Source organism: Hypanus sabinus, chromosome 4 (genome assembly GCF_030144855.1).
Source record: "Hypanus sabinus isolate sHypSab1 chromosome 4, sHypSab1.hap1, whole genome shotgun sequence".
In the NCBI taxonomy this organism is placed as follows: domain Eukaryota; kingdom Metazoa; phylum Chordata; class Chondrichthyes; order Myliobatiformes; family Dasyatidae; genus Hypanus; species Hypanus sabinus.
The window spans coordinates 46,026,988-46,048,383 of NC_082709.1; the positions used below are offsets into that span (position 1 = coordinate 46,026,988).

The 21,396-nt window shown below is 38.8% G+C and overlaps 1 protein-coding gene across 1 annotated transcript in view; it reads left to right on the top strand.

The window, feature by feature from the left end:
* Positions 1–3,712: 3,712 nt before the first annotated feature.
* kcnh3 (potassium voltage-gated channel, subfamily H (eag-related), member 3) overlaps positions 3,713–21,396 on the top strand; it is a 604,827-nt gene continuing 587,143 nt past the window's right edge. Inside the window, exon 1 of the mRNA XM_059966998.1 lies at positions 3,713–4,005. Within this exon, the coding sequence (XP_059822981.1) occupies positions 3,930–4,005 (76 nt within the window). The 5' untranslated portion in view covers positions 3,713–3,929. The remainder of the gene's footprint in view (positions 4,006–21,396) is intronic.

Below are 21,396 nucleotides of genomic sequence, written 5' to 3' on the forward strand. Positions count from 1 at the left end.
GTATGTTATCTATAGGCAGATACTATATGAAGAGTGGACGTCGAGACGTGTTCAGATCCACAGCTTTTGAATGTTCTAGTGTCTGACGTTAGTAGGTCAGGCTTCAATGTTCATACACGTTGACTTCTAGGCCCCAAGTCAGGATCTGCCAGAATGATGTGTCAACCCTCTGGACAATCTTTAGCTGTCTTGTTTAGTCTTTAATCTGGCAACACTTTAGAAGGGCGCATGAATTATGCGATTCGACCTGTAAAATGAGTGAAGGGATTCAGAACAAACTGTTTTGCTGATTTCAAGAAGTTGACAGACTTAAACTATTGGTCGTCATGACATAAAGGCATGCAATCGCTGGTGAACGCTGAAGTATACAAAATGCTAGTTCATAGTACACCGATGTGACATCAACCGTAAGACCTTAAGATATAAGAGCAAATTAGGCCATTTGGCCCATGGAATCTGTTCTGCCATTTCATTATGACCAATCCATTTCCTACTCAGCTCCCCATATCCCTTCATGTCCTGACTAATCAATAATCTATTAACCTCTGCCTTAAATATACCCAATGATTTGGGCTCCATGGTCGCCTGTGGCAATGAACTCCAGAGACTCGTCACTCTCTACCTAAAGAAACTTCACCTTATCTCCGTTCTAAATGGATGTCCCTCTATTCTGAGGCTGTGTACACTGGTCTTAGACTCCCCCACCATAGGACACATTCGCCCTTCATCCACTTTACCGAGGTCTTTCAACATTCGGTAGCTATTAATGAGACCACCACTCCATTCTTCAGATTTCCAGTGAGTACCAGCCCAGAGCCATCAAACGTTTATCATATACTAGGCCTTTCAAACACGTAATCTCTTTTTGAAACCCTTCCAATGTCAGCACATCCTTTCTTAGATAAGGAGCCCAAAAGTGCTCACAATTATCCAAGTAAAGCCTCACCAGTACCTTCTAAAGCCTCAACATTACATCCTTGCTTTTATATTCTAGCCCTCTCGAAATGAATGCTAACTTCTCATTTGTCTTCCTCACCACCGTCAACATGCAAATTAACCTTTAATGATTTCTGCATGAAGACTCCCAAGTCTCTTTGTACCTCAGATTTTTGAATTTACTCACCATTTAGAAATAAGTCTAGGTTTTTATTTTTCCTACCAAAGTGCATGACCATACACTTCTCGACACGGTATTCCATCTGCCACTTCTTTGCCCATTTTCCTAATCTGCCTAAGTCCTTCTGTCACCTCTCTGCTTCCCCAGCACTATCCGTCGCTCCACCTATCATCGTATCATCCGCAAACTTGGTCACAAAGCCATCAATTTCATCAGCCAAATCATTGATACTGTCACAAACGGCACAGAGTCACCAGACGTCCGGACTTTGGAATGAAGGAGACATGCAAATTTCATGCATAGCTTAATTGGTAAAGAGAAGGACTTTTCTCCAATAAAAGTTAAGAATGCAAATTCCAGGAGGGTGTGATTGATTTATGCCACTTTTTAAAACAGAATTTATAGCTAACGAGCAAGTCATTATAAATTATAAAGGAAAGTTTCTCTATTTAAGATAGTATGGTCTGAAGCTCTCTCTCAACATCCCATTCAATTAAGAGATGCAATTAATGTTGTTTGATAGGTAAGTGTCACAACCAATTGGTTATACTAAGAACTCCCAAACAATATTTCTACTGAAAGACTAGTCCAAGTTCTTTTTTTATTAATTGAGGTAGAAATAGCTCATTTCAAATTTTGGATGATGGTCACTTACATGACAATTAATCCCCTACTGTCAAGAAGCAGTTACAGTTGAATTCAACTTCGTTCCGATCTCCGTACATAACATCTTAAAACACTGAAGGGTTACAATTTCTCACAAGTCATGGTGAACAATTCACTAGAGCCCTTTGAGAAAACCAATTGCTTTGCTCAGAACCTTCATTTAATAACATGAAAAGTTGCACTCTGCTGTAAGAAGAGTTGTCTTTTGTTGGTGGATTTAAGGTGAAATTAATCAGCTCTTTCTCCACTACAAACGGGGCTGCTTCTGTTTTTCCCACTGAGCTGTTTATCCTATGTTGCAGATGTTTTGCTCTTTAATGATCTGCTTCTGACTAATTAAACTCTTCAAGGCAAATCCAGTCAGAAAATGCTCACAGCTCACAGTGCAAACCTACCATGGTGAAAAGACAGACAAGCCACCTCCCCCCGCTACACCGTAACATTGGGAGGGATGAGAGGACAGTCAGTAGGAAACAGGGAATAGACTCCATGACGAAGAGGGATACCCATTCCCTCTAAAAAGAAGATGTTGAGGAGGACATAGGATGCCATTAACAGGTTGACACATGAAGATGCATATTTACTAAGGATACAGATGCAGCATGATTCGGACTACATCTTAAAGTTAGTAGTGCTCATTAAAGCAATGATTAAGAGTGAAACCATATTTTTTAAAAAGGAACGTAATTAAGGAAACTTTAAAACAGTGCCCAACTAACTTTGCTGTGATACAAACAATCACCAATATCATTGGCTGTAGATAGCCGGAAAATTACTGAACCTATTCATAATGTAATAGGATGTGCATTTTAGTTGTCCACCTAGTCGGAAATTAACATCATGTTAGTGATTTTAGTGATTTTGTTTCTTTTTTATTTCACGTTTCTGTCGGCAAATGGCATACCTGGTTTAAGCAAGGTCGCTAAGGAACCCACCCACCCCCATTAATATCAGACTTTTGATGATTGAAATATTTGACTTCAGCGACCTTAAGTTAAAAAATATATTTCACCATTTAGGTAGATGATTATTTGGAAATGGATCCGAATCAACATAGTCAACATTCCTAACTGATGATTGACACTGCATATAGCCAATGGATATTGGAAATGGAAAATGAGTATTTAAGACAAATTGGGATCGTGCTTCCTTTTTCTCTTCAAGTGATGCTGTTTTTACCAATTATCTCAAATCCCCGCCCTATTTATTTAGCAAATCCGTGTTTAGACTGCTCATGTCGTGAAAACTGAGTAATTCAAAGTAAAGTGAGGCTGGAGATGCAATTGATCAGCACGTAATTCAGGTCCAACTAACTCTCCGATGTGAAGGTGCTCTGGAGTATGATATTTCATTTAATTCCATTGTCAAAATATCCAGCCAATCCTGACGCAATGTCGGTCTATAAATATTTATCCGACTAAAATAAGAGATGACTTACGTACACACAAGGCAAGGAAGCATAACGGCAAATATTGTAAAATGATTATCACAGAATCTTATAATGACATCTGGCGCTGGTAACCCCTGGGATCAGGTAGTTTTGCAGCTTTGGGCGCGTCTTGCGAGGGTGACTGTCCACGTGTATTGATGTTACCTGAGAACGGCGGCTGTCCCGAGGATCCACCCCATCATCCTGAGCCCCTGCTACTCATGTGACCAGGCATCTGCTTGGACAAAGCAGGCGCATTGGAAGTACTTTCGGGCTACCAGAAGAAAAAAGCCCTCCCCAGATTCCAGCATCTATCTCTATCTCTCTCTCTCTCTCTCTCTCTCTCTCTCTCTCTCTCTCTCTCTCTCTCTCTCCCCCCCCCCCCCCACCCCCGGTTCCCTCTTTCTCTCTCTCCCTCCCTCCCCCCTCTCTTTTCTTTCTCTCTCTCTCTCACTCTCCTCACTCACATATACAAACACACACACAGCTCGAGTCCTGAGCTCAAGCAGCTGTACAGAGCCGGTTTAACTTGTGATCAACTTTTCGACTGAAGAAGGGATGATTACTTCTTCGTGGCCGAAGTGTTCAGGACAACACAAGCGCTCGGATGCGTGGGGCTGACTCCTTGTTCCTGTATATGTAAATATACTTACACATATTATCTTTTCCTACGGTTTAAACGTTTTTAATGGCTACGGCTGTTATTGCCAGCACAAAATGCCTGTCATGAAAGGATTGCTTGCGCCTCAGAACACCTTTTTGGATACAATTGCTACACGATTCGACGGAACTCGTAAGTGCTTTGAACTGCAGAGTTTTTGTCTGTAAATTGGCGATGGGGGGTTGGCGATGAGGATGAGGTGGGGGAGGAGAGTTGTGGATGGCGATAAACGGATGACTGCAGTTTTAGAAAATGGAAGTATAATCAGAGATAGCTCAAAAGTGACATTTTAACGTAAAGTGGAAAAAACTTTATCTCTAAGCACTGGAGGATTGCTACGGATAGATGGAACAGAATAGAAATCCAAAGCAGTGTCTTGTTGTAAAAACACACCTTTCACTCATATTTCGTAAAATTGTAGGCTAAACATAGAGCTTCCCTTACTCGAAGGTGGTTTTATATTGTAATGCTCAGCAGACTGTACGGCCGCTATCGCAAAAGACAATACGCTGGTTACGGCTTTTTTGTTTTGTGATTATTAAGCAACTGTGATACTGACAGGGTACGCTGTAATACGACCCGTTACTGGAAGACAGGACATTACTTGCACAGTGGAGTTCTCAGAACCGCTGCATTATCTGGAAGCACTGAGCTCGATTTTAAACATCAACCAGCAGTAGAACTACTTGATGTAGAGGTAGTGATGATTGGCAATTACTCGGCTCATTCCCCCGTTTTAGTCTTCATAAATAATGTAACCGCAATTTACAAGTCCCGATGTCGAATATTTTTGTCCCTAGGGACCGCTGTTTCTGGGCTTCCACTTTCAGCACCACGGCCAGAGCCAATCGGGGGGTTTCTGAAACATACAGCAAGTGCAAATATCAGTGATGCATTTCCTACAGCCTCAACACGAGGACCAAGATAAAACAAAGGGAAGACAATATTCCCGATCATCGCTAGTCCTTTCATCCATTTCAATTCATATGAATAATGCAACCAAATAATTTCAGAAAATCTTTAAAACAGTAACTCCAGTATAAAGTTTGAGTGTTCTATTCCACTCCATTATATAAGTTATTGGATATTTCAGATTTCTTTTAAATTGTCATTGAATCATGGCGCTTCTGATACAACATAAAAGTATAGAAAAGGCCTATGCAGTCCCTTCTTGGGGAGATATCCAATATTTGGCCAAATGAATCAAAATATAAGGAAGATTGTTCTATCCAGTCTGCTGCGGCCTGAATGATGGATGTTTAGTATGGACAAACTAGGTATTACCACCAGCAAACAGGGGCATTCATGGTATAAATTAACACATGTTACAGCCAGTAGACTATCGTTTTCATTGAGCAAAGTGACAAAGATGTTCAAGAACTTTTAATGGACGTTTGACTTTTCAGTTTATCTTATATCCCCGATGATCAGCAATTTGGTTAATTTCTTGCTCTTTTGATGAACGCAATGAAGTCAGTAAAAATCCCATAAATATGAAAGATGAAAAGAATTAAGTATGTTTAGCCTTGATTATGAGTAATTTCATTTGGAAATGTCTCCAATTAAAATTCAACTTTAAAATCCAGCATTGTTGTCTGAAATGTTTTGGGTCTTTCATTGATCACATCAATCTAAAATATGATCTGAATAGCAATAGGCTTCTTTGTACTGATCTGTCAAGTACTGGTATGAATACAGTCAGTGTACACTTGGAATAAACTAGCTGATTTAAGTTACAGGTGCATGAAGTAGACAATTCACAGGAATATATTGTGTAGCAGCAAGGAATGTAAGTTGTTCATGTGAATAATTGGGATGAATAGGAGATTATTAGGCTGGATGTGAAAATCAAAATATCTTTGGTGAACTCCATAACGTCTTGGGATTAGGGACACAGAGATTCTTAAAATTAAATAGAACACTCTCTTCCCTTGATTATGAAGATGAGTGCAAAAGTTGTTGTCATAAAAATAAACCTTATCATTCACAGTCAGATAAATATTAGTATTGATGCGACTGGATCATTTTTTTTGCTGCAGATCTCTCATCTCACCTAGGAGTGGCATAAGTGCCACATGTCAAATTATAAATGGCCAGTTGGCTTCTCACCAGATTTTGATGAAGATGAAAGACTCTGAAATGTGAACACAGTTTCTGATGTGAAAATTGGTTAGTAATTTTTGGTAAGGAAGTGATGCCCAACTGCCTGCTAATGTGCAATTTCCCTTTTACAAAAGCTTCATGTTTAACTTTCCTGTGATTTTTATAAAGTTGCTGCATTTCCTCTCTTGTTGCCCACTAAACACGATAAGAAAACCATCAGATAATTAGCAGCATAAGTACTCTTTCATTGAAGTAATAATTAATCACAACTAGTAAATATTTTTTGTACCTCATTGTTTGAGGCTTAATTAGTATCATTGGTTAAGAATTTTGCTCTTTTCATCACTGTGACCCCAGATGTTCGCATTACATGAACAGTTTTCACTCCTGGAAATTTAGTATTTACTTTTTCTTTCACAGCACATATTTATGCAACACTCTTCCAATCAATCAATTGAAACTGGGGGAGTGGAGTAGAGGGTAACAGTGTAGTGTAAAGCTTTACAGCTCCAGTGAGAGCAAACAGTGATCGGGCGACTGTCTGTAAGGAGTCTTTTCCCCATGACCAGATGGGTTTCCTTCAGATGTTCCAGTCCCTCCCCCCCCTCCACATGGGTTAGGCTTAGTAAGTTGTGGGCATTCTAAGTTGGCACGGAAGCATGCGACACTTGTGGGCTGCTCTCGGCACTTATTTGGACTGTGTTGCTCGTTGATGCAAACAACACATTTCCCTGTATGTTTCAATGTACATGTGACAAACAAAGCTAATCTAGTCTTTATATGAGTGGGTTCACAGCAGTCTATTTCACTGGAACACATGCCAAGAGTTTTTAATTTAAAAAAAAAACAAAGAAATCAGAATTTACAACAGTAAAAGCAAAATAATTCCTTTATAAAACTGCAGTGAGTGGCGAATAGTTATATTGAAGCCAAGTTACTTCCAGCAGTACAATCACCCCCTACGGTCTCTAGAAATTGCCACTAGATGCAACTTTTTAGATGTAAGCATGTCATTGTGAGCCAAACTAATTGTTCTGCTCTAGCACTGCAGTCCAAATATAATTGAACATTGACATATTGTCCAATAATGATGCTGACCTGTTATTATAACATGAAGGATGGAATGTTTGCTTGTCAGAATATATTTTGCAACAATAGTACTACATAGGCTTCTTCAGAATAATAGGAAATATTCATATTCCATTAAGTAACCTGTGCCAATGGTAAAATAAGAAACTAGGGTTGAATTACTGAGTAAATAAACATGCATAACATCAAAATGAACTGTGTGAATATTAGAATGTAGTTTTCACTGCATATTATAAAATCCCAATTATGTATACATTAAACTGAAATGATATTGTACTCGGTAAGGAATGAGGGCAGAATAACACATGAGCATTTCATACTGACAAAACAGTTACTGGATTGGAAATAACTTTGTGCACAAACTCCATGCTAGTTTGATGAAGAATATGAGTGTTCAAAGATTGAATAGTAGAGCATGGGAACAGATCTTTCAGCCTATGATGTCCATGGAGGCCATGATGCCAATCGAAACTAACCCCATGTGCAGATCGTCTATATCCCCTCATTTCCTGACTCTTCATCTGATCCTCCAAATGTCTCTCAAATGTTGCTATTGTATCTATTTTCACCATGTTCCTTGACAGTGTATTCTAGGCATTTGTCACCCTCTGTGCTTCAAAAAATTAACTCATCTTGTGCATCTCTTAAACTTTCTCCATATCAGCTTAAGTCTTTGCCCTTTAATACTCGGTATTTGCACTCCGGGCATTGTCGAGCTTATTGTCACAAGCACAAGTACATCAATGCACCAATACAATGAAAATGTTACTGCAGCAACATCAGAGGCATATAGAATCAAATACATAATGTTCTCTAGAAAGTCATAAATCAAACATTAGTTAGAAGATTCTTAATATATATTATATCCACATCTGTCAAAATTTTATAATCTGTTGGTTGCCACTCAGCCTTTAAATCTCTAGAGAAAACAATATAAGACTGTCCAACCTCTCCTTATAGTAATGCTCTCTATCAGCAACAAGTTAATGTGCTTGAACATATCAAGGTTAAGAACAAGGCAGTGTTGGAGCTTTTCAAAGACAGCTGTACTGTTCTAATCTAGGTACCATCCTGGTGAACATCTTCTGCATTCTCTCCAAAGCCTCCGCGTCTTTTCTCAAATGCAGTGACCAGAATAGCACACCAAATGTTGCCTAAGCAAAGCTTTATACCACTGCAACTTTTATACTCAACATTTTTGACTGATAAAGGCAAGTATTCCATACACCTTTAGAATCCTGTCAATTTTGCATTGCTGCTTTCAGGTCTTGAACTCAAGATCCTCAAAATCAGTACGTCTCGGGGAATTGCCATTTACTGTATGTATACTTCCCTCTTTTGGCTGTTCTCCACTTTTCTGGGACCTTGCCTGTGACTAAAGATCTCTGTTAAGGCTCTTTGCATTCAGAGTGGTAACCAGCATGTTTGCAAGTACCATTTTTTCAGAAAACTTTGATGTAATGGTAGAGTTTCATGTATATTGTTTCAGCCCTTTCTCAGTGAAGGTCTTAGTATTGATGTAGCTATTTGTATGGCTGATATGTGTACTTACTGAATCTTGTGCCACCACTTTATATTGTACAAGATGTTGCAGATGAAGGAAGTGATGATCCGGCAACTCATGGAATATTAATTCGTAGGAATGGTCTGTTAGGATTAGATGCTGATTTAGTTAATTTGGCTTTCTCAGATGCACACTTGCCGGCTGGGCAGTCAGAACTGTCATCCATAATGATTTTATCTAAACTGTCATAGAGGTGTGCAACACTATCTCAAAATTAATGAAGAAATCTACAAATTCATACCGAATAAAAGCAGGAAACACATTAAACTGTGGATAGCAACATCAGGTGCACTTAAACATTGAAGAAAATGAATCCATTTTTATCGTAGTCTGCATCTTGCCTTCTTTATTTTGCAAAATAAAAAGCCCCAGACTTACATTCCAAAATCTGACTCCTTCAACTCTGATTAAAACCATCAAGTTCCAAATCTAGAGTTTCGATCATCCCCAAAACCAATACTTCAACTCAGTTTCAGGTGTCATTTAACAAATGAGATACTTAATCAAAATTCCTCTGCTCCCTCGTGTTGATGCAGGAGACCCAATGGTATAAGATGACTAGTGGGGTACCGCAAGGCTCAGTGCTGGGACCCCAGTTATTTACAATATATATTAATGATTTAGACGAGGGAATTAAATGCAGCATCTCCAAGTTTGCAGATGACACGAAGCTGGGGGGCGGTGTCAGAAGTGAAGAGGATGCTAAGAGGATGCAGGGTGACTTGGATAGGTTAGGCGAGTGGGCAAGTTCATGGCAGATGCAATTTAATGTGGATAAATGTGAGGTTATCCACTTTGGTTGCAAGAACAGGAAAACAGATTATTATCTGAACGGTGGCTGATTAGGAAAAGGGGAAATGCAACGAGACCTGGGTGTCATTGTACACCAGTCATTGAAGGTGGGCATGCAGGTACAGCAGGTGGTGAAAAAGGCAAATGGTATGTTGCCATTCATAGCAAAAGCATTTGAGTACAGGAGCAGAGAGGTTCTACTGCAGTTGTACAAGGCCTTGGTGAGACCGCACCTAGAATATTGTGTGCAGTTTTGGTCCCCTAATCTGAGGAAAGTCATTCTTGCCATAGAGGGAGTACAGAGAAGGTTCACCAGATTGATTCCTGGGATGGCAGGACTTTCATATGAAGAAAGAGTGGTTCAACTAGGCTTATACTCACTGGAATTTAGAAGATTGAGGGGGGATCTTATTGAAACGTATAAAATTCTAAAGGGATTGGACAGGCTAGATACAGGAAGATTGTTTCCGATGTTGGGGAAGTCCAGAACGAGGGGGCACAGTTTAAGGATAAAGGGGAAGCCTTTTAGGGCTGAGATTAGGAAAAACTTATTCACACAGAGAGTGGTGAATCCTCTGCCACAGGAAACAGTTGAGGCCGGTTCATTGGCTATATTTAAGAGGAAGTTAGATATGGCCCTTGTGGCTAAAGGGATCAGGGGGTATGGAGAGAAAACAGGTACAGGGTTCTGAGTTGGATGATCAGCCATGATCATACTGAATGGCGGTGCAGGCTCGAAGGGCCAAATGGCCTACTCCTGCACCTATTTTCTATGTTTCTATGAGTGTGGGAAATTGTTCTCAGTGTCCTAGCTAATATATATTCTTGAAAAGCTTAATGAACAGCTTTAATTTTGAAAAGAGAAACAGAATTAGAGTATCATGTAAAAGTGTCTTCAACTCAAAATGTCAGTTCTGTTTTTGCTTTCTACAGGTGCTGTATGACCTGCTGAATATTACTAATGTTTACTTTTTATATATTAATATGAGTTGACTTACTTGTTAAGATCAGAATACTATTTGTGGGACACTATGGTATACTAATTGACAACTTGTATTTCTAAGTATTAAACATTTCCCACTTCATTGGCTAATAAATGTCTTGGTCTATCCCATTGTCTTGAAAGGTGTTTTGTGAACAATGGTGTAAAGATGAAACAGCAGCTTCTTATGTTGAATAAGAAACACCAATGAATAGGTGGATTGGAAGGTCTAGGTTTGGAATACCTTGCTTCAGTAATTTGTATCTAGTTGGTGGCATTTCTATTATCTACTTTCTGCTCTACTAAAACTTCTTGTTGTCCTGTCTCCAAAGTATGTTCAGTGTGTTGCAGCACTTTGTAATAAGCTATTGCCTGAATTTCCTCTCTTTGCTCTTTCACCACATACATTCTTTCTCTCTACCTCCAATCCCAAATGTGAATCTGCTGCAGTTTTCTTTCACATCACAATTATCTGTCCAGAGTGACACCGGTATACCTGTGTGCCTTCCAGCTGCAGACATATTCTTTCAGCTTTGGACTAGCAGAGGTATATCTTTCTGGGAAGCTAATTTTCCACCACTATCAAAGATCATGCCCCATCAGTCTTTCCCTTCTATCAGAGGCTCACATTAATGTGAATGGATTTAGATAGCTAGCCTGTCACTCTATATTGAAGCTCTCTGGCACATCATGGATTTGCTGTTACATGCTTTGTGTTAGTGGTTTTGAGGGAGCTATTAACCTAGGGAAGAAGTATCTGGCTGTGAGTCTGATGGTGTGCCTGCAGACAACATAGAAACATATGGAGAAACGCCTGCTTCTCTTGTGATGAGATTGGCATATAATTGGTAAGGGCATGTAGTACAAAAAATGAAGACAACAGCAACCACCACAGTCATTCTTAGCTGAAGCCATTCTATCTCAGGAACTAGTGTTGTTGTGTTTGATCATGGAGTTTATACCTGAGATACCAATACTATGGAAAGATGTAATATTTACAGGATGTGGTTTGTGTTGAAATCTTTCCCTGCAAATATGTCACTTTTTTGTTTCTAATATTTCATTCGTACCTTCTTCCATTCCCCACACCTCTCATTCCCTTCATGTAAAGAATTCAATCAAAAATAGCAAATGAAAAATGAAAATTGGTAAATTAGAAAGTTGGTTTATTATTGTCATATGTGCTGAGAAAAACAAGTGAGGTACAGTGAAAAACAAGTTTTGCATGCCATTCATACAGATCAATTCATTAAGGTAGAACAAGCTAAACCAATAGGGGTGCAGAATAAAATGCAACCGTTACAGAGAAAGTACAGAAGTACAGTGCAGGTAGACAACATGATGCAAGGTGATAACAAGGTAGACCGTGAGGTCAAGAGTCTGCTTTATTGTACTAGGGGATCATTCAATAGTCTTATAACAGCTAGATAGCTGTTCTTGCACCCGGTGGTATGGGCTTTCAGGATTTTGCCCCCAATTTCACGGAGTTGGTGGTGGGGGGGGGGGGGAGGGGAGGGAAGAAAGAAAGAATGTCCAGAGGGTGTGGGTTGGTAAATTATGCAGTCTGCTTTATTGAAGCTGTGAGACGTGCGGATGGAGTCCATGAAAGGGAAGCTGGTTTACCTGATGTGCTGAGCTCCATCCACAACTCTGCCGTTTCTTGCAGTCATGGGCAGAGCAGTTGCCATTCCAAGCTGTCCAAGCATCTGGACAGGAAGCCTTCTATGGTGCATTGATAAACATTGGTGGAAGTCAAAGAAATCATGCCAAATTTATTTATACTCCTGAGGAAGTAGAAGCATTTGTAAGCTTTCTCAGATGTGGTTTCAATGTGGTTGGAGCAGCTCATGCTATTGGTGATGCTCTGTGCTAGGAACCTGAAGCTTTCAACTCTCTCAATCTTAGCACCACTGATATAAACAGGAGAATGTGCACACACTGCCCCGATACAAACCCCGCCCCACCCCACTTCCTGAAGTCAATGGTCAATAAATATATTGCTGGCTCATTACCAAAACTCATGTTTCGATTTTAGTTCTTCCTATGTTTAAATCTTCTTTTCAAAATAAATTTTATTCATATATAGGAAGTAAAAAATACCAACGCATGGCTTCCTTCAAGTTCATAGCACTGTTCAGTCTACATACTCATGGTGTTATCAGTTCTATACATTAGCACTTTCTGTGTAAGAGCACCATTGTTACCCTTGTGATCTCCTACAGTGTTGTGCTTCAGTTAAGGAAATCTGCTCTCCTTACCTGAGCTGATCTATATTGGACCTCAGAACTATCATTGTGATTGACTCTTAATTGTATTCTGAAGACAGGAGCATTTAGGAGTCAAAAATAAATATCAGCATTTCCGGCAACGTACACATTCCATTGATTAAGTTTTTTAAATAGGTAATTTTAAACCTCTGCTGGGCTACCTGGTTTAAGTAAAATATGCAGTACATAAAGTTAGAAGCAGTTTTAACGAAAATGGAGCATCTGTTTGAGAAGCAAAAGGATATGAAAATTGAATAAATAAAATTGTATTGGTGGAAAATAGTAAGGGAGGGCCTGGTGGAGGAAGAGTTTAAATGGGGTTTATACAAAAGTTATGGTTGGGTAAAGTTTGAAGTTCCATAGAAAACCCATTTTTATGATTTATGTAGCCTTCAAAAAAACAACCAAGTATCACCAGAGCTATAATCCATTGTCATCATAAGTAGGCATCAGTCAGGATATAGGGTAAGACAACTTTGTTCATGTTTGTTTTTTGTTAGCAAATGAGTGGAAGCAAATGTGAGTTCATAATTCTCCCTTAAATGTTGAACGATCTGTTAACTTAATCTTCTATGGTAACACTGATATATAAAAAGTTGAGTTTCAGTCTAATATTCCTTAATAGGTCCATAAATATTAAATTTGCACTTATCCTTCTTCATTGTTATCAAGTATATGTAAAATGATGTGTACGAATACAAGATATTCTGAAAGAGATGTGTGAAGTTATGAAAAAGGACAAGATTAGCGAAGGTTAATGTAGGTCCCTTATGTACAATAGAATTATACTGAATATTTAAAAAAATGGCAGAGAGCAATTCAAGAAATATTTTGTGTTTGACTTCTCAGATACAGTAAACGCCTGAAAATCATGAACTACAGGTTCAAAGTTGAAATAAAAATTACATCCTTACAAAAAAAACAATTAAAGAAATTATTGGGTCTGAAAGCTGATAAACACAAGGACCTGATAATCTGAGTTCGAATGCTTTGAACAAAGTTCCTTTGGAGATTATGGATACATTGTCTATAATCCTCCTAACTTCTTTGGATTCTAGAAAAATATCCACAGTTTGGAGGGAGAGAGAAAGCAAGGAATTGTTGATAAATTAACCCTTCATAACTTGGATCTATTATCCAGAATCTGGAATTTATTATTGATGGAGTGGTAGCAGGGTACTTAGAAAATAGCAATAGGTTAGTTAGAGTGATTATGGAATTATGAAAGAGAAATGCAGTTTGACAAATTTGTTAGAGCTTTTTTTTAATTGGAACTAGCAGAATGGATCAAAGGAAACATAGATGTAGTGTACAGAGGGCTCCCTCTGACTTTTCTCAAATTCTTCCATACATTTTTAGACCATTTTTCAAGCATGTAATAATAATAATAATAATAATTAATAATAAAATAGTTCATGGTTTTCATTAGTAATGGATGGAATATATATTCCGTTAGTTTAATTATGGGCAGTTTTAGAGTGAAATGAAAAAAATATAGCAATTATATGCAGACTGACATTTCAGACTTGTGAAAAATCTAAACCCAAATATAACCTGGGGACTGTCTTTATTTGGAAATGCCTTTGAGCATATGGGATTGGGGGTGATATACTTGCACAGACTGAGGTAGATAGGCATACAATCATGTGCTTAGGACCCATATACCCTTGCTGTTGTTCTAGTTTCTCTACCCAACCCTTTCCCCGTGCTTTGCACCTTTGTTTTCCTTGTCCCTTGTAAAAACTAGTATTGTAGCATTTGGGAGACTAATATCAGATTTGCAGAGCAACTGAGCATGATGACCTTTTCTGACCATCTCATAAATCCCATCGTGCTGTCCAATACATCACAGCCAAAAAATTGGACCATTAAATTTTGGATGGGTTGCATAGGTTGATTTCCCTTATTCCCTGCTCCCTACACCAGAATGATGAGGTTCAGGACTTGCTGCATGGTGGTCTCATTTTAATGTTACAGGTGAAGTATCAGACCAATGAAGAGGACTCGAAGGTTGAGCCATAGTTAATGTTTCTGCACCTTGGTGGTAAATGTTGGCAGAATTTGAGATCGGTGTATCTGAATTCCCCTTACACCTCAACTTTCTTTAATTTCAAGCCATTTCCAGAATTAATATCTTCAGTTATGCTTTTGCTTAAAATTAAGAGGAATTTCTTTAGCCAGAGGGTAATTAATCTTTGGAATTCGTTGCCACAAATGACCATGCATTGGGTGTATTTAAAGCAGAGGTTGATAGTTTCTTGATTAGTAAGGTTGTCACATGTTAAAGACAAGAGAATGGATTTGAAGTAAAAAAATAGCCATGATCAAATGGTAGAACAGACTGAATGGGCCAAATGGTCTAGTTCTGCTCCTCTGTCTGTCAGGGATATGGACCAGAATGGCACAAACCAGCTTGTGGAAGATTGATCTTCCAGAAGGAAGTTCTGAAGTAGACATTAGGTTTCTTGCTTGGTGGCAGTATGTCAGGTGTGACTAAAAGATTATATTTAATTAAAATGATGTGGGTATATTTCTGACCAGAGATGTGTACATTTCCTGCCTAACATTATTGGCTTCTTCCTTGCTCACAAATAGTTTCCAGCACTATGCATTTGTTTGTAATGGACTTTGCCTTGTTCAACTGAAATATGCTTGAGACCCTTTCATATGCAATAAATCTTAGAATCATAACACTGAGCGCGATTCATGATTCAGATTCAAGATTCAAAATGGTTTAATGTTATTTCCAGAACACGAGTACTGAAATAATTGTTACTCCAGATCCAATGCAGCACAAAAAGCACAGTAAGATAAAGAACACAATAATTAAAAAAACACAACAAATATAAATGCATAAGTTAGTATGTGTGTATATATATATATATATATATATATAGTATATTTATGAATATTTATAAAGTGACACTGGGCATAAGGTGCCTTACATGAAATGATAAATTAGTGATGTGGGGGTTGTGGAGGTGTAGTTAGTGGGTAGAGGTTTTGATCAGCCTTACTGCTTGGGGAAAGTAACTGTTTTTGGGTCTGGTAATCCTTGCTTGGATGGTACGTAGTGTGCGTGAGACAAGCAGGATGTGTGGGATCCTTCATGATTGAAATGGTTGATCGTAATGTCACGCAGAAAATGCACACATAATTGAGGAGGAAGCCCAAGTTTATAAATTGCGTGGGATTTATGCAGAGATTAAATGTTAGATTTTTTACTATATGACCTTCTTAATGGTGAATATGGCCTTTGATTTTTAAACTTGCTTTTGTTTACTGTGGGCAACCTCTAGAAAGTTGAAAAGTAACTTCTGAAATACTTTCAGCCATGACTGACTTTCTTTGTACATGCATGACAATTCACCATTCACTGAGGTTAATGTTAAGGTCCTTTCAAATCAACTGATGAGCATTTTCTCACTTGTTTCACCTTGGTATACTTACAATATCTTGTTCAGTGAAGCTCAATGGGCACAGTAATTTAGGATCAATCAAGAACTCAGCTGGATAGCTGATTCTAATCCAACCAGCACCTTATAAAATATATACCATGAAAGGGGATAAAGAGCAGTGTTAGCTTTAAAACCTGTTGGTCCGGATCTGGCTTTGAGTGCAGATCATCATTCTTTCAACCATCTTTACACAAAACGGTAGCAGGTGCTTTGATTAAAGGTCGTTGCTATAGTTAAATTCTCAAAGTAAATAAATGTTCTTGTTTGTAATGCGTCAGTAGATATAGAACAAACCTAAACATTTTTCATTTTGTCATGAATGCCCAGAAGTTATTGACTAAGACATTAAGCAGTCCCTTCAGATGCCTCAAGTGCAGTTACAGAGATTGAAAGCAATATAATAATACTGATAATGGTTTTAGTAAGTTTGGATTGAACTCAAAGCCAAGACCATTATAAATATATACAGTGACAGCTGGTAACATATCTAATACACAGTAATTTGACATATTGAATATCAGTAAGGTCCCAAAGTGGAGTTGCTGTCAATTTAAACAGTGGTTACTGTCTTATTTGACTGCTGGTGTCATTGGCTTTTAGGTTTGAGTAGCATGTCCTGCTAGCATAAGTGAAAAAAAAAACAAAGCTGTTTGTCACTTCTGTGAGAGTGGACATTGTTTCTGAAATATACTGGAATGCACTGTAACAAAACTGGTCCTTACATCAAGAACTATAAATCTCCCTGCTACACCAGAGTTTATTCTTCAGACTAACACTTCCTCCCTTCATACTGCATCCTCTCTCTTTCAAAAGTCCATGAAATTCACATGATTTCTTCTCTGCTTGAAAAAATCCAGTATTTTCTTCTTGGTAAAATGCCTTAGGTCAAGAACTAAATTAAATCAAATTGTTGTTCGTGTGTTGTGAGATATTTGGATGGAGTGAAGTTACAGTTGAGTAATTATTTAACATAAGTTATTTATGGACACCAGAAATAATAAGGCAAATGTTGCACCACAAAAAGTGCTTACTGGAGGAGCAAAGAACATGAAGAAAGAGAAGGAAAATGTTGGATTTGTGAGCAAAAACACAATCGAAGGTTTACTTTCTGGAAATGGTTTGAACATGAAGAATGCTTTATTTAAGGAAAAATTATAATGATTGTAGTGTGAACCCTGAAGGCTTTGCTAATGATTTTTCAAAGAAAGATTGGTGGCAGGGTTTTCATACTGATAGGCTGGGAAGTTGATGAGGACATGAATGCTTTTGTTCAGATTAAAATACAGCCTGTTCAATGCCCTGGTTCACATCTTTACTGTTATGTTCTAGGTATTTCATTTAGCACTCCTGTAAGAGCAGTCAGTTCTGCTTTTAGCCTGTTTGGGTTATTGTTGAAGGTAGGGGATGATGAGGAATGTGTGCCATCAATTAGGATGGTGGAACTGAGGTGATTTTTTTAAATGAGGGACACTAAGGTTGTTCTTGGAGTTCTGCTGGGCAGGAGATGAAGAGGGAAGATGCTGTAGGGAACCGGTCGTAGGATAAGACCCCGTGGGAGACCCGCTTGTTCGAAATAGATTGTGAGCAACGTTCAGAAGGTAAACACAAAGTACACTGCAGATGCTGTGGTCAAATCAACACATACAAACAAGCTGGATGAACTCAGCAGGTCGGGCAGCATCCGTGGAAAAGCAACAGATGCTGCCCGACCTGCTGAGTTCATCCAGCTTGTTTGTAGATGTTCAGAAGGTGGTGCGTGCTTTCACGCAGACCGAGGGCCCAGTGCGTGTGTGACTGAGGAGTACAAAATGAGCTTCAACTTGTGCACATAATGGGCCCTTTTTGTTTTTTTCTTTCTTTTCTTTACTAACCCTTCAGTTAAGAAGTTTTGTAAATATAATTCCTTTAGTGGTATACAGTGTTATCTCTTGGCAGTGAGTTGTAACGGGGTAGCAAATTGCACAGCATCCACACAGACCAGCGTCTGGGGTAGGACAGCCGTTTCAATCTCACAGGTTTGGAGTGTGTTTACCCTAGACTTACGCAACCAAGGAAACCAGTGGGGTTTCACCTGCATAAATCCTTATCCATACAAAAGTTTCTTTCAAAGATGCTTGGCTGTTTATAAATAATATTTTATTTTTCCCAATGCCACCTCAGTTGTGTACTCTCATCTTTTGAGTTACATCATAACAACGTGAAGAAAAGATGTAGGAGAAGGCTACTGTCGCCTTGAGCCTGCTCTGCATTTCAATAAGATTATGGATGATTTGTTATGTCAGCACTATGTTCCTTTCTTGATTCTCTTATCCAAATATTTTTCAGTCTCTGTCATGGATTTACATTGCAACTCCACGGACAGTCCTCTTGGGTAAAGATCTGAAGGTTCAACTGTCTCTGATTGAAGGGATTTCATCTCATTCCTAAATGATTACCCTTGATATTTGGCCCATCAGAACAGATACCACTGCACCTCCCCTGTCAAACTACATAAGAATTCTGCAGAATTTGATGAGATCACCTCTCGTTCTTCTAAATTCTGGAGAGTAAAAGCCTCATCTTTTTAATCCCTCCTCACTGGACAAACTGTAGAAATCTGTCTTCTGGACTTTGGTTACACTCTTTCTTTCATAAGAATATCGGTTGTATGTAGGGAGCCACAAATGAATGCTGTACACTTTCAGCAGGGCCTTCTATAATAGCAGCAGTTGCTCTTTACCCTTGTCTTCTGGAAAGGAAAATGTACCATTTACCATTTTCTGCTTCAGTCAACTGCTTGCTAATTGACTGGGGACTCAGGAGCTACTATGGGACTAACATTTCAGTACAGCACTGAAAGAGAACCGGATTCTGTCAGGTGCTGTGTTTTGGATGGACACTAAAACAAGACTCAGCCTTTCAGAGAGAGGGTGGTGTTGGTGTGCTGGGGACAAAGATTTCCTGATGCAAAAACTTCTGAAGGTGGTGTACCTTGAGCAAAACACAAAACATGCTGGAGGAACTCAGTAGGTTAGGCATTATCACTGAAGGGAAATGAACAATTGGTATATCAGACTGAGATGCTCTCTCAGAACTGGAAAGGAAGATAGCAAAAGCCAGAACAAATGGTAAGGGGAGGGTGGAGGAGAAGCAGCACAAGATGGCAGGTAATAGTTGAGTCCAGGTGAGAGAAGGAATGTAGATGGGTGCGGGGGAATGAAAGGGAGTGATGTGAGGAGTTGGCAGGTAATAGATACAAGAGGTAAAGGGCTGAAGCAGAAGGGATCTTACAAGGGAGGACAATAGCCTGTGGAATAAAGGGAAGGAAAGGAGGTGTGGAATGAGAGGGAGGTGATGGGCAAAATGCCTGACACCCTGGCAACCTGAATCAATAATTTTAAGAGACTGCTGATGCTGAAATCTAGAATAAAAATAGCACTCTAAAAACTCAACTTGTGAAGCAGCATCAGTGGAGATAAAAAGGCCTAAGCCAGACTTTCACCCTTTGCCTGCTTGAACCATTGAGTTCTTCCAGTGTTCTGCTCTTGATATAAAATATCCAATTTATCAATTGATCCCTTTGCTGAAATTGGTTACCGTGTCCTTCATAAGTTCTAGCCCTTCAACAATACTGGCTTCGAAATGATTTGGGAATGAAGTTTGATCATGGAAGTTTTGGAAATCTCTCTGTTCTTAAAGATCAAGAATGTTAATGCCGCAAAATTCACATTGTTCAAAGAACATGGTATTAGCATTAATGCCAGGGGAAATTTGTGGAATCAGAATGTATGGGACAAATGAAGCTAGTTGGTTCAATATGCCAAACTGATAGAGAAAATACTCACCATCTTTGGCAAGAGAAACAGAGCTAATGCTTCAGGTTGAAGACCTTTCATCAGAACTGAGGACCAATATGTCTGCTCAGAAAATCCCCCATAATCCCACTTTCCTGATGTTATTCTGTAATTGGCCACATCATGTTCCTCAAAGTAATTTTTAAGTGAATTTAGTGTTTCTGTAGCTACCATCTCCTCAGTGGCTTCCAGATCTGATGTGAGAACATTTTCGTTTAGCTCCAGATTAATTCTTTAAACAATCTAAATTTATGCCTTTGGTAATTAATTTTTATGTTGAGGGGCACAAGTCCTAATGACCTACTAACTCAATATCTTGTAATTTTATTCACCCACCTAAATCTTTTACTTTATTGTTTCATTAGAAATTAGTAACTTCTTTTCAAGGTGCTATCTCAGAGTGTAAATAACTCATTCTCCATTTCCTCTGACACAACACTCCACCACTGAGTTCCTCCCTCGCCAGGCATTATCTCGTCATCTTTAAGGAAGGTAACCAGAAAGTGCCACCTGAAGTCCATATAGCATCATGAATTCATGCTGATCAGGAGCTGGCTGTATTCATTTCATATTGTCATTCGTGAAATGTTTATAGACAAGACAGATGAGAAATCTATATTCAGTTTAGGCAGATGGGGAGTGTGAAAGTACTTAATTAAGTCACTTAGTTGCCCATATTTAGGAGCATTTAGAGCATTGTTTTTCACTATTTTCAACCCTTGGAGGTGGTCTTGTAGCATATACACTTCTTCAGTACAGGGGCCTAGTTCCCAGAGCTTCTTGTCACTGAGATATTCAAAAGGAGTTCAGTAAGACTGAAGATATTTCTTTGTACTTTTATATTGTATATCATACGTTCCTTATCTTCTGGAATTTTTCTATCTTTCATCTCAAGTTGAATATTTCCACTTCATGCAACACGTTAACTAATGTTTGCTATCACACCAGGGTGGGATCAGGCTTGTAAGTGTACAAAGGCTTTTTTTTTGTCTTCTCTGTCACTGCAAAACTAATGGAGCAATGGGTATATAATAAATGATGGGATTGAGAGGTAAAATAGACGGTGGATTTAGGAGAGGGAAGGTTTGGAGCTTCAGTTGGAAGATGATCAACGTCTGAGGATCAGGTACTGCAATGGTTGTGAGGAAAAAGTTTGCAATCAACTTGGCAAAAAGGTTGGTTATTGAGAAGAGGAGATGGAGGCTAGCTGGGGACAATGGGGGGAAATATTGGCAAAATGGATTTTTGGTGTAGTTGGGAGCAAGAGCTGAGTAGGTAAATTAGATATATCAAAGCATCGGACTCCATAGCCTTGTGACTGGTCAAGCAAGTCTCTTTATTTAATTGAACTAGACAGTTAATGTGAAGTATAAAAAAAGTTTGCATGCACAGAAGAACCTTCAAATCACGAGCATGCCGTTATAAAAAGCATAAG